Genomic DNA, 14430 nt, shown 5'->3' with positions numbered 1-14430 from the left:
AATTTACCTTTTCTTTCTTATTCTCCTGAGGGCGTGTATACTGGAAACGTCTTTCACTAGAACTGAGACCGTGTGTGTCTACATCTAGCACCTTGTCAAAACCCAGCATGCAAATATTTTGCAAGGCATTAGGTCAGTGGTTCTTCCATTAGTGAGTTATACTGCGCTGTTGTTTTCATCCATCCTCTGCTACACCACGACGATCAGAACATAAAAAATGAGGAGACAAACATGAGCAAATTGCCTGCCGAGGCTCGCTCTCATTCAGGAGGATGGAAAGGTAAAGGAAAGCCTACACAGAAGAAGTATAAAGACCAATTATTCCATGCAAACTGAAGATGGAGGTGGAAAAAGTCTCTCCCTGGGAGGAACTGCAAGGGCAGGAGCAGATTTCGTTGTTCGTGGTGAAGGCAGCAGAGAGAAGTGCTCATTCCCTCCTGCGTGTCAGGAAGCCTGACAGGTTCGTATGCCCCAGGTACAAACTCTTCATCCTTATGCCCCTCTCTTTCCGCAGGGGGTATGAAATCAGAAGTGATGTACTGTCAAAGAAACACAGCTACTACAGCGTACTTCCAGACGAGCTTCCAGGGCAAAGCAAAGCTTGTACATCTAATCAGGACATGCATTCTTCTTTTTCAAAGGCATTTAGGGGAATAAAGCTTAAGATCTGATACTAAGCCGTTGCACTGCACTCTCCTTCATCTTATAATGACAGTTTGGCTTACAGGAATTGTGCGCGTGCCAAATACACTCCTGGGTACAGCGCTCCGAGGCAGTATCGGCTTTCAGTCAGCAATTTTCAAGCTTTGTCCTTTTTGCTGTTGTCAGGATGCTGCAGCACTTGAGGCTTTTCACAGCGGCAAAAGATGATCTTAACAGCTACTAATAGTCTGGGAACAGAAAACTGCAGCATCTGCTAAGCGGGCCACGGTAAGGGAATACTGTGGAGATTTTCAAACTAAATCTGTCTGATACGTATTATACCTATTCCAGAACTAAAGGTAGATCCAATGTGTTTGTAACCGCTTTAGCAGAAGCTGCCAGACCAGTGCTTTATAATAGGTAGTGTGCAGTTCTCCCAATTACCAATTATTTCAATGGTAACTCTCTTTCTCACAAGTAAATACAATAGCAAAGCACCTGAAAGTTAAAACTGGATTCCTTTAAGATCTGTCTGTAACCTAGAGTCAAAGTCCATTTTTTTTGGACCTGAAGGCTGAATACCACCTGCTCTGCCCACAGAAAAAATTCCAAACAAGACAAGACTGCAGCACAAGCTGCACAAGTTCAAGTGAAGTTTGGCATGTGGCATTTTTGCTGATGATGAATGCCAGGTTTGTTTAAAAATAGAAACAAACTGAAACTTAATTAAAGAATGGCTGCTTATGAATTGAGGTGGAAAATGATGAATAAAAAATTTACATCGGTCACATGGAGAGATTGTCAAGTGCATGCACTCAGCTGGCGATGTACGTATGAAGTATAGATGCAGTAAGATGCAGTAATATAACTAACATGTAAGTCCTCCTTTTCCTAACCAGAAGTTTATAAACTGGATTTGTCTTTTACTAGATTAGCCAGAGCAATCTAATAGAGAATCTCCAAGTCTCCCTTTCCCATTTTTCCTACAAAAAGAATTTATAAAATTAGTAACAACTGTTGACTTCAATGATAAGTTTAGGAGCTGGGGTTGTGGAAGTGGTGCTCACTTGTCCGTATTGCACATCCAGCCTGAGTTATTTCATCATCTTCTTCTGGTTCCTTATAATAGTCTTTATCAAGCTATTTATAACAGGGAGAACAGTTAACAGCTTCACACCCTGGATAGGGTCACATCATTTTTTCCTCTTTTAATGTACTGGCTGTTGACTATTTTATCTGGCAAGAATGTTTCTGCTTCATCCTGAGAAGGAAGCAAGTTATGGAGTAGCAATCCAATCAAGACTCATTACAGCAAAACTCCTATGCGTGTGCAGCTACCCTAAGCTTCAGATGAAATCACAGTCCCATCAATCAATGCTTCCTCCTTATATACAGAACACAGAGAGTTCATGCCCTGAAGAAAATCTCACCCCAGCAAGCTCCCAAACAGAAGTCACTATATGGTGCTTCTCTGATGTTTCCCCTCAGCGCCCTAGAAAGACTCCTTGCATTTCTGGGGTTGTTTAGCCTGGAGAAAAGGAGGCTGAGGGGAGACCTTATCGCCCTCTACAATTCCCTGACAGGAGGCTGCAGTGAGGTGGGTGTGGGTCTCTTCTCCCAAGTAACAAGCAATAGGACGAGGGGAAATGGCCTCAAGTTGTGCTAGGGCAGGTTTAGGTTGAACATTAGGGAAAATTTTTTCACTGAAAGGGTTGTCAAGCATTGGAAGGGGCTGCCCAGGGAAGCGGTCGAGTCCCCATCCCTGGAGGTATTTAAAAGATGTGTAGACGTGGTGCTTAGGGACATGGTTTAGTGGTGGGATGGCAATGTTAGGTTAACAGTTGGACTTGATGATCTTAAAGGTCTTTTCCAACCTAAACGATTCTACGATTCTATGATTTCTTCCAGCCACTGCAGGTGACAAATGATTCCCATGTGAGGTCTCTGTGTCTTCTTTCTTCTTCTGTCTCTCTTTCTTCTACCACTTTTTGTCTTCTTGACTGATGCCCCTGGGCAGCTTCATCCCATACTTCACCCCTGTTCTCACAACTCACTATCCACTCCATCACTCTTTCTTAGGCACAATATCTGGAAGTATGGGGGAGCAAAGAACTAACATGTTTAGCAATCAGCAGCTATTCTATATGGGAAGCACTACAGAGAAGGTAGAAAAGATGCTTATAAGTGCAAAAGAAGAAAGACATATTGAGACAAGTGTCTTTGATGCAGCTAGGAGAGAAGGGAGATGATCTAGATGACATGGGCCCCAATTCTGCACAACATTTTGGCCCCTTTCTTTAGGGAAGTTCCCATCTCTCCCTCCTGCAGAGCAGTAGGAAGCTTACAATTTTGTGGTTTGTAGCTCTGTGAGAAGCTGGACATGTCTGCACATTACCACAGCATCAAGGGAAGTGCCACACCTGCAAAAAAGGGGCCTCAGACCTGCAATGGTAGGTGGGAGAGGATTTGGGGAGCACTCCTGGCTAGACTAGATCATTGTGCGCTCAGTGTTAATAAGTAAATGGGCAGAAGACCACCAGCCTGGAGGGGAGAGATAACTGAAGGATGGGACAGATAAACAACTCATCACTGGGGAAAAAAGAAAGATTAGGATATTTTAAAGATCAAAAAGTAAGTAAAATTCACAGTAAATAAGGACAGCTTTAAAGTATCTTTTAAGGCACACAAATCACAATAATGCCTATGGGTTTTCTAGCTTGGTTTTGTTGCTTTTTTTTCCCTTGAAGACTACTAACATATTAGAATATATATATATATATATACACATATATATAGTCTGTCTAGGCTTATGTAAAAAACCTCAGCCCTTTAACAACATAAATGGGTTCACATTTTACTAAACACATAGAGCAAACATCAAAAAACGGCCTGAATATCTAACCAAATGCACAAAGCTGGATCTGATCACCTGTTCTAACAAGCATGGTTTTGGTTCATTCCTGTATTGAATCACCTGTTCTAACAAGCATGGGTTTGGTTCATTCCTGTATTGATTCATTTCATTAGTCAAAGAACGCCAACCCTTTCAACGTTACACTACAGGGCAAAGCCTTACCAGTGTAGATGCTGGCATTGGAAGCTGGGATGCCAAACTGTGACTCGATGAACTTGGGAATGAAGGTAATAAAAGCTGTGACAATGGCACTCTCAGCTGTGTATGACAAACTCACAAAAAGGAATGTCATGTTGCTTAAGATCCTGACAGCTGCTCTTGGAAGCTCTATAAAATGACAAAAATGACAAAGGAATGTTATAAATAATGAGTGAGAAACAAAAGCAAACTGAAACAAAGCAAATTGATTTTCTTTGAGATGGACTGGCAATAATGGCTTGCTAGCATCTGGCTACATTTGCTAAGCGGAAGGGAGAGTGCATATTTGGGATTGCAGTCTCCGCTGTCTGCTCTTACCCTATCTCCCTGCATTGCCCCAGGGCTGCAGTTCCACTTTTCACAAACACAACTGAGGACTGTTTTAACAAAACCATCTGAAGAAACAGTGTCTACATAGTAACACTATAAAGGAAAGAAAAACAGCAATAAAATGTAGTGATTTTGGAATTATTCTGATGTCTTATCTTGAAATTTTCTATGAGATAACGCATATCACACTGCAGTACCGACAGTACTGAGTTTTGCACTCCACAGGAGGAGAACAGATCACATCCTCCCCCTGTAACTCTCTGCTTCAAGGACCACACTTGGAAAGCTGGGATAGTAACACTGTAATTTGAAAAGGGAACAAAAAGATTTTTAATTAAACATTTTCTACATGATTTTAAAGTATTTACAAGAGGCAGACAAAGCATACTGAAAAACTGAGGTCAATGATACAAATGAATCTCAACATACATACCTTATACATAACTCATTTAATGTTCTCAGAAGGGATAAAACAATCAATTAAAAATGAGAGCACAACATTAACTTAAAATAAAAAAGTGTTCATAGATGTTACAATTATCCTCAAAACAAATATCAAACCCCCATGAAATTCAGCAGTGTAGTTAAAAGAAACACTTAAATACTTTTAATCCAGTCCTGTAGTGATGTCAAGTTATCATCACAAGATGATAATAACTCTATTCAAGACTTAATTTTTTCAGATTAGATAGCGTGATTTTAAACCTGTTTTTCCCCAGGGCTTCTACCGAGATCAGATTTTCTGTTCAAGTATTATATCTAACCTACTATAGTTTGGGGGTTTTCATTTGCCTTTCACTTTGTACAGAAATTGAATGCTGCTTGAATCAAAGCCCATTGAATTCAAATGACAAGAGCGCCCATTAGAAATACATGTTGAGTAAGAATTCCTGAGTGAGAATTTTATTGATGTTAAAAGTCATCAAGTCAAAGATCTGCCTTGCTTTCTCCATTGACTCCAGTGGGTTATCTGTATAAAAGCAAACAGAGTTTAGGCTCTTGTCATGTCGAAACTTGTCAGGCTGCAAATTAACACCTAAGTTGTCTGACTGCATCCAGTCTTAGCTTATGCCAGTTGTCAAAATTTATACTGAATTCATTACAAGTACAGGGTTTGTAATTTTAATGTAGTCAAATGCTCTCCTGCTGCCTCTACGAAGAAACATATTAAAAGTTACATTCAAAATTTGGTGGAAATAAGTAATGAATAAATCATATTAAGAAGCACTCATATTTGAATCTTAATGGGTTTTACCACCTACAGCTTTTTTTAAAAAAATGTGGCACTGTTTGCAACAGAAGAACAGAAAGAAACAAGATAAGAGGAACATGAGGCCATGTAATATCAACATGAATATACGGAAACTCTAATGCAACTGTGTACCTTCAGAAACTGCATTACAGTAGCAAGTACAAAGATAAAATAGCATCAGTATTTATTGGCAAATATGCTGCATGTTCAAAATGCAGGTGATCAAAATTTATCTCATTGTTCAAAAGGAAATGAAAGAGAGGAAAAAAGAGAGGTCTGAAATACCATCAGATGTCAGCCTGCAAACGGTATGAGCTTTGGCTTAGTTACATTTTTTGGGTTGGGTTGGGTTGGGTTGGGTTGGGTTAGCTGATGGGGGCTTATATGCAAAAAGAAAACAAAGCGCAAGAGCCAAGATGCTCTAACCCAGGTTTTGCAAAGCCTCTCGGGGGGTAGACGGTGAAGAAACCACCTGCCACAGGGCTGCGGCAGGGCATCCGCAGCAGGATTTCCCCGGCGACGAGGTGCAGCACCGAGTGCTTCTCCCCCTGCAAGAGGAGCAAGGGGTGACGACCGTGCTGCTGCTGCTGTGAGAAAGGAGTCAGGAAAGAGAAAGAGGGGGTGCCAGGATCGGTCCTGCTGGAACCTGAGCCGCTTGCTGGCAGCTGCTCACCTGCGTGGAAAACACATGGAGGAAAACAGTAAGATAGCAACTTTCAGAAGACTGGACGTCACGGGAGAAATATCATTTTATTAGGATGATGAACTAAGTGCTCTTTGTAGAAATGAACTGGAAGTCCTTGGCCAAGGGCTCATTCCAAGGGCTGAGTCCAAGATCTTTGCTAAATCTGTTATTTTAAAGGGCCTGGTTCAAACATCGTAATAGCTGGTAAAGTTTAGGTCTTCCTGGCAAAACCGAGCTTCAGGAAAATGTCTGGTTTAGAATTTTTGATCTAAAGATACTGGAGAACTAATTAGGTAAAGAACTGCAGAGCTAACGAATGTTTTGCTCTGGTGTTCAGATATAGAGCTGTACTTTCCGCTGACTCCTACTTGCATCTCATCTGAGCGCTCAGTCTAAAGGTCATTATTAATTTCAAAACTAATTAGTATTTTCAAATTGGATTTCTACTGATAAATAGATAAAACTCAGTGTCTTAGAAGAAGCACAAGTTCTCTTACACCCGCGTGAAGGATTCTTCAGGGAACAGCTCTGCTGATTACTGTGATTTTTGGCATGAAATAAAACAGATTATTCCTTTTATGCTGCACTAATACACACCACCTGGAGCAGTTGAGGGTTGAAGCTCTTTGTGACTTATAAAGAGCAACTGTCTGACATAGAAGGAAAAGTTGCTATATAGTAAGAGATTTGCAAATGAAAATACATATTCAGAATTCGGTTTTCCCTGATTTCCTCCTATGATTATAGTCAAATCCTGTGTGACAGAATCTGTATTACACTTCTGAATTTAAAAACCTATAATAAAAAGGCACCATAAGTATCTCATATCTTTCAACCACACTAATTCTAGTAAAGAGCAAGAATGCTAAAAACTTTAAGGATCCTTTGTACTGCATAATCAATCATGCATTTAAAACATTTCAGTGTCACATTATTTTTATGTGACTAGCCATAGGCCTTAGCTTTGATTTCAAGGCCATTATTAAACCTGTCAGGTTCTGATTTTTAGAAGGTCTTCAAAAAACTTCTCTTGTTTTTGCAAGTGTGCATCAGAAACAAACCTATGAGAACTTGAAGTTTCCCTCATTCTGCCATTTGAACAAATAAATCTCTATCAATTACATTCCTAAAACTGAAATGATCCTTCAGTATGACTGCAAACATGTTTACTCTTCTATGAAGTAATTCAACATCCTCATTTCCTTTCTTTTTCTTTCTTTTTTTTTTTCTTTTAATAACCTAACGTGTAACTAAGAGGTAAATTGAAGCCTGCCTTGCTGGACTGGTTTGCTCATCTACTGGCAATTCTCTTCCCTTCATGGTCTTTGACAATATTTTTTCTCTAGTCAGTATTCATTTTCTTCCACTAGAGTGCCGGACCACTGCTTGACTCATGGTAAGGGAAAAGCATAAGAAAAATCAGCAAGCAATACAAATATTTGTAAATACCGCCCTAAGCAAGACTCTTAAAGCACTGTACACAGAGTTTCAATAAAAACTCGAATAATTCTGACTTCACCTCCTTTTTCAGAATTTAATATATTTTTTTTTATCCCTGTTCCTGTGCATCTAGCCCAAGGTGGTGCAATGAATACAACCAGGGGAATAAACCATCCCAGTCTACAGCACTGTCCTCTTGCAGCCCATCAGCAAAGCCTCTCGTAAGAGTGACGATGCAGATATTAGCCAAAGGACCTTCTTTCTGCTGGTGCTCCAAGCCTGGACAGCACTATCCAAGTCTGCAGCTTTGAAGGAGGCTGCCTCAACACTGCAGTCTCAGGGGCAGCTTCTGCATTTCATGCAGTACAAAGCAGAGCCCAGATTTGAGACGAAATTTCTGGTTTGTTTATCAGAATGGAAATGAGCATTTTCAGTCACACGCAACTACTTCAAATATATTCGGCGTGGAGCTAATCACTACATTCTAGAATAATATTTTGCCACATATTCCGTTTCACTATCTGCTCACATACCATTTAAACAACCTCATTCAACTGGATTCCTCGAGCGTTTTCAGGACATGCCTTAAGTACCTGGGCCGTGGCCAGATCCTTGAACAGCCCCTAACATCCCATCAAGAGCAGGGAGGTTCACAGCAAGTTTGATCTGATTATTACTTTCATTAACTTGATTTAGAGCAGTTCCTCGAGGCTCCAGCTAACACCGCTCATCACTGCATGGGGCCATGCCAAGCTTTTCTATTTTGAGCTCTTTGAGATGGCCTAAGAAAGGGCGAGGGGGGAGCGACTCGCTCAAGGTCAGTGGCACAGCAGGATCTCCAGCCCAGAGTCTGCTGAACTCCCTGACATTTACAGTGCTCACCAAGCGCCCCCGCACACAGACCAGTGTCTCCTCCTCCTCTTCCCATCCCTGCCAACTAATCTTCGGGTACTGCAGCAACTCCACCCCGGATCCCTGGGGAAGCACTGCAGTGAGCTTACCACCCTACAGCCACGAGCCCCATCAGGAGTTTCTTCTACCTTTGCTGATGCCCTGACAAGCTTTATTATCCTGTCCCAGTCCCTGGTAGGGACTGACTGGGAAGGGCTTAGGACAGCTGGTAGATGTGAAAAGGCAGACAGGAATATTCCACATTTAAGAAAGGGCTGTACACAGGGACAAACTCAAAATGTTAAAAAAAAACCCCAAAGACTACAAAGCACATGTAATTAATTAACACCTTTCAGATTAGATCAGTAATTTTAGGTAATACATACATTTGCTTTCTTTACACTGCTCCTTTATTCAATTGCACAGTAAGTTTCATTATAGTGGTAAGTAAAAGGGACTGCAGATGCAATTTCCATGGTACAAAACCCTAAGGGTATCCATGCAATAAATGAAAACAGTGCTTTTGTCTGCTCAGGTTCATGATTTATCTGCCTGCATGGGATTGAACCGTGGCTTCTTCATTATAAATCTCCTCTAGCTCATGTTATCTACACTAGCTCTATTTCTCCCAATAAACTGCACCCAATTTTCTTCCTCCTGTGACCTATTTAATGTTTTATTTAATAATTTTGATACCTGCCTCAAAAGCCATCTCCCTCTCAGGTTGTTTACTTGCAACATAAATAGGAAAAGACTGAATTCCAAGCCCTTGCATCTCGAAACATGAGAAAAAGCAAAGATGTGTCTGTATTTTTATCTGATCCCAGCTCTACCATGGGCCAGAACAAAACTGAGGTCACTGAAGTTGGAGGCTGCCTGCAGCCGGAGCCAGTTTTGGTTTATTTCTTCAGTCTATATTGGCAGCCCTTGCAGGAAAAAGGATCCCGGCCCTCTCCCATCACGCCTTTCCAATTCCTTTTCATTCATCTCAAGAACCAACTTACATGAAATTAGGACAAGTAACAGCAGGACAAGAATCATTTTATCAGGCTTCCCAGGTAAGACAACAACATATCAGAAGATCAAAAAAACAGCTATCTTTCCTTACCAAAGCTGCATGGATTTTACAGATTTAACAGCACTGACCTCTGTTGTGGCAGACTACGACATCACTGATATTTATTAGTACAGAACAGAAGATGTGACCTACTAAATCATCAGACTCCCGGCTACTGTCTTAGTGGAGTTTCTGCCCATAGTGCTATAAAAAGATGAAGCCCCAAAATTCAATGGGAAGTATAAAATGTACATTGCATCTCAGAAGAAGCCATTCTGAATGACTTAGACACATGCGAATCTTTTTTCCTTACCATTACAAACAAAATTACCTCAACTGAGAAGCTTGAGGCATGATCTCATTCCATAAAGTTTTTTTTTGCTAGGGTAAATGACACCTAATGGGAAAGCTATTATCAGCTTATAACAAAATACTTCTCTCTGTGTTATCTCAACTCGCTTGGTATCTTTCCTACACATGGAATACAACAATGCTTTTCACTGTTCCATGGGTTAAAGTTTCCCTCCTAGAGAAAATTTAAAGTTTTGTATATGAGAAGCTCGAATTTGATGGCTCCACTAATATATTAATATAGGGGTTTGTAGAAAGTATGGTACCCATTTAGGCAGATATATATATAAAAAAATACACGCTAAAATGAGACAGACAGTAGTTTTCATTTCTGTGAAAAAAAATACTAGGAAACATTCTTCTAAGAGTGTATTAATTTTCTGTGTATCTGCTGTGCCTGTAGTGACACAACATGACCTGGAAGGTGAAATTATGTACAGAAACGGAGAACCAGCAACAGCAAACTCATCCAGATGCAGAGTTTGTCTGCATACCTGTATCTTTTCCAGGCGTAGCTACAGGATGAAGCAGTCCCTCTGCTGTGACATTGCAGCTTAGCAAAGGCTGAACTCCCCTTTCCCACTTCCCTATGTTAGTGAGAAAACCTTGACAGGAGTAGCCCTAACCTACTTTTGCTAATCAGAGGCCAGTAGGTTTGAAGGCCAAAAAACCCCACAACTAGCTTTATGGATTTGGGAGAAAACATGATGTATGGGGACTTACAAATATGGGGAATAGAGTCTTCAAAGAAGGATGTAGGCAACATGCTTTTCTTGCTTCTCCACCACTTCTTTAGCTACTTTGCAAACAAAGGGAGAACGTGGTTCTGAAAGATCTGATAGTGCAGGTTCAACTTGCTTGCTCTGTGCCTTGATTAAGATGCTGTTTTGTAAGCTCGTAAAATCACCACAAGCAAATTCTGGTCTCTGGTTGTTTCTTTACTTCCATAGAAATTAATGATAAGTTTAGGTACCCTAAGAGTACAGATGTAAATGCAACGTAGACCAAATCAATATGTATGTGGGCAAACGTTACTTAGAATTGCACTGGTTTTACTCTAAAATTAGCACACTGGTTTTGCTAAGCCTTGCCTACTCAATATAAAGAGTGATCATAAATGTATCATTAAAAAGACTGCTAATCTTTATATCCTGGACTGGTATCCAATGAAAGAGTAGCACTAATGTTCATGCCAACAAACAAACACCTAAGAGTTTTGAGTTCAGATTACATCTAGGGGTACAAATGACATTCCATGGTTTCTCCTAGTCCCATTGCATTCATCAGGCTACCACAAAAAGGCACAACCAGCATTCGTACCATGGAATCCAAGGAGGATGCACCAGCACTGACAACGCAACGACATTAAGGCACATTCATTCAGGATTCATCACATATTATTCAGTGTTACAACAATGTTAAGGCCATATAGTCAAATGTGTATGCTTCATATTAATTTTTAACACTGTCCTTCTTCCCACAGCATTTTATCAATGATTACTACTTACTGTTAGATTTCACATTAATGGTTCACTTCTTGATTAAAATAAAAATCTCTATTATGTGTCAATCTTTTGAACTCTTCTTGTTTCAAAATTAGCACAGGCTTCATTCCTCCTAGCCTTCTGAAAATAAATAGCTTGCAGTATAAAATCACCACGAAAGGCTTATGAAACAAATAACATTTCTCACTTAACTTACCCAAATGCATGAATGTAATTGAACTCACATACTAGAATTCTTTTTACAAACCTGTCTGGTAATAGAGGTCCTATTACTATAGGAAATAGGCTACCTATTTGTTACAGGTGCACATAAAACACTTCAATAATTTAAGTAAATGGATGTCTTACATTCATCAGTGCATTTTGTAACTTTAGAGGATAACCACCTATTAAAATCTCAATAGCAAAACATAATATTAAATACAGGATGTCACAACTCTGCCTTCAATTACACTATACAAATCTAGATAACCCCATATACAAAATTTAAAGCATTTAAAAATTAAAAACAAACTTCACCTTTAACATTCTTTCCAAATCCCATAGAGGCAGGAACTGCACTGTCTGCTTGTATTTTGCTATTTGTTTTCTCTTTCATGACTTCATCATCACTTGAAACATCATCAGAGTTCATCTTCTTTTTCTTTTTCTTTTTTTTATGTCGAGGAGGAAGCTTTTTCGGAAAGGTAAACATGGGAAATATCACAAGGAGCATTGCAATGGCACAAAGCAGAAATCCACTCCACCTAATACCAGGAGACAGGAACAGAAATAAAAGCCAACACATTACATGAAATAAAACCCCCAAAGTGATTATTACAGGCTGTACTGGCTAGAAAGACATATTTGCAAAACACAGAACATTGACATTAAGAGTAAAGGATTGGAGCGGGGGCGAACCTCCACCACACTAAACCCCTTAATTAGAAGATGTTTCTGTTGGCTTGTCTACTGATGAAGTTATTTATCCAGAACCCACCAAATATTATGAAATAGTGTCAGCTTTGAGTTCCTGTAAATTTTCACTTTTGGTAATTATTAGTACTGAGTGCTGAAAAGTAGATACTCACTTTTACTTTGCCTTTCTTGGATAATTCCCAGTAAAGCAATACAGTATTCCTCTGGAGAACATGAAAGAAGTTATCCATGGCATGAGAAGATAAAATGTCCAGATGGATACATCAGGACTAAATCTGTTCTGCTTTCCAGTGCCTACCTCTCACTGCCCTGACTGCCCAATTCTCTCCCTTCCCAATGAAGAGCTCCCAAAGCCTGAATGTAAACAACTGATGTGTTGCAGTTCACACCAGGGTTTATGCCTAAAACTTTGCAGCTCTGTTCTGTGACCACAACCTGAAATATCCCTTCACAAAAAATTCCCTCTCCTCTCCCACTGTCTTATAAGAGGAGGATATAAACAACCCTGCAATGATCCCTTGGCTCACACAGAATGGCTTGGGACATCATACCCACAGAAGGGGCAATGTATGGGATGCCAGGAAAGTGCCCTTCAGACTGCAGGCATACGGTTATCCTCCCTGAGGCCAAGAAGCTTAATGAACAGCAACACAGATGGGCACAAGAGCCTTACTAGAAAGTACTCTAGAGTTAACCTTCTTGCAGTCAGAAGGCTGATAGTAGAGTATCAGATAACATAATTTCTCCTCTACTTTCACCTTGCAGTGAAAGACTACAGGGGAACATGGATAAATCACACAGATGCTTCCATAAAGAATTCACCAACAGAGTTCTTCCCATGTACTGAAAGTGCAACTTTCACTATCTATTGATCTAATTGTACTGGGTTTACGTGGCAAGGTTTTGGTAGGGGGTGGGGGCTGCAGGGGTGCTTCTGTGAGAAGACACCATGAACTGCCTCCATGTCAGACAGAGCCAGCTCCAACCAGCTCCAAACCAGATCCACTGCTGCCCAAAGCTGAACCAATCAGTGGTGCTGGTGTCACCTCTGCAGGAACTTATTAAAGAAAGGATAAAAACTGCTGCACAGCAGCTGTGTGAGGGGAGTGAGCAAATGTGAGAGAAACACAGGGCGCAGACACCAAGTGAGAGGAGAGGGAGGAGGTGCTCCAGGTGCTGCACCAGAAAGTCCCCTGCGGTCCCAGGATAAGACCATGGTAACGCAGGTTGTTCCTCTGCAGCCCATGGAGGACCACGGTGGAGCAGAAACCCACCTGCAGCCCATGGAGAGCCCATGCTGGAGCAGGTTCCTGGCAGGAATGGCAGCCTGTGGAGAGGAGCCCGCACAGAAGCAAGTTTCCTGGCAGGACCTGTGACCCATGGGGGACCCACTCTGGATCAGACTGTTCCTGAAGGACGTCGCCCCGTAGAAAGGACACATGATTCTAATCATAGAATCACAGAATGTTTTGGGTTGGAAGGGACCCCTAGAGGTCATCTAGTCCAACCCCCCTGCAGGGAGCAGGGACATCTTTAACCGGATCAGGTTGCTCGGCCCCCCACCCACCCTAGCCTTGAATGTTTCCAGGGATGGGGCCTCCACTACCTCTCTGGGCAACCTGTTCCAGGGTTTTACCACCCTCATTGTCAAGAATTTCTTCCTTATATCCAGCCTAAACCTACCCTGTTTTAGTTTAAAGCCATTACCCCTTGTCCTGTCACAGCTGGCCCTACTAAAAAGATTTTCCCCATCTTTCCTACAGGCCCCCTTTAGGTACTGAAAGGCCGCAATCAGGTCTCCCCGCAGCCTTCTCTTCTCCAGGCTGAACAAGCCCAGCTCTCTCTGCCTGTCCTCATAGGAGAGGTGCTCCAGCCCTCGGATCATTTTTGTAGCCCTCGAATGAAAGACTGTCTCCCATGGGAGGGGCCCCACGCTGAGGCCAGGGAAGAGTGTGAGGAGGAAGGAGCGGCAGAGATGAAGTGTGATGAACTGACCACAACTCCCATTCCCCATCCCTCTGCACCACTTGGGTCAGAGGAGGTAGAGGAGATTGGAGTGAAGTTGAGCCTTGGAAGAAGAGAGGGGTGGGCAGAAAGTGTTTGTAGTTTTGTTTTTAATTCTTACTGTCTACCTCTGTTATTAATTGGCAATAAATTCAATTAATTTCCCTAAGTCAAGTCTGTTTTGCCCATGATGGCAGTTGGTGAGTGTCCTCTCTGTCCTTATCACAACCCACAAGTTTTTTG

General features: G+C 41.3%; 1 protein-coding gene across 1 annotated transcript in view; it reads right to left on the bottom strand.

The window, feature by feature from the left end:
* The window catches only part of SLCO5A1 (solute carrier organic anion transporter family member 5A1), a gene marked incomplete at its 5' end in the record, with an annotated part of 83383 nt that overhangs the window by 28470 nt on the left and 40483 nt on the right, over positions 1-14430 (bottom strand). The window contains 2 exons of the mRNA XM_009634462.1: positions 3719-3883; positions 11785-12011. Of these exons, the coding sequence (XP_009632757.1) occupies positions 3719-3883; positions 11785-12011 (392 nt within the window). The remainder of the gene's footprint in view (positions 1-3718; positions 3884-11784; positions 12012-14430) is intronic.

This window comes from Egretta garzetta, unplaced genomic scaffold, assembly GCF_000687185.1.
Source record: "Egretta garzetta isolate BGI_Z169 unplaced genomic scaffold, ASM68718v1 scaffold251, whole genome shotgun sequence".
Taxonomy (NCBI): domain Eukaryota; kingdom Metazoa; phylum Chordata; class Aves; order Pelecaniformes; family Ardeidae; genus Egretta; species Egretta garzetta.
This window is presented reverse-complemented; position numbering and strand designations above follow the sequence as displayed.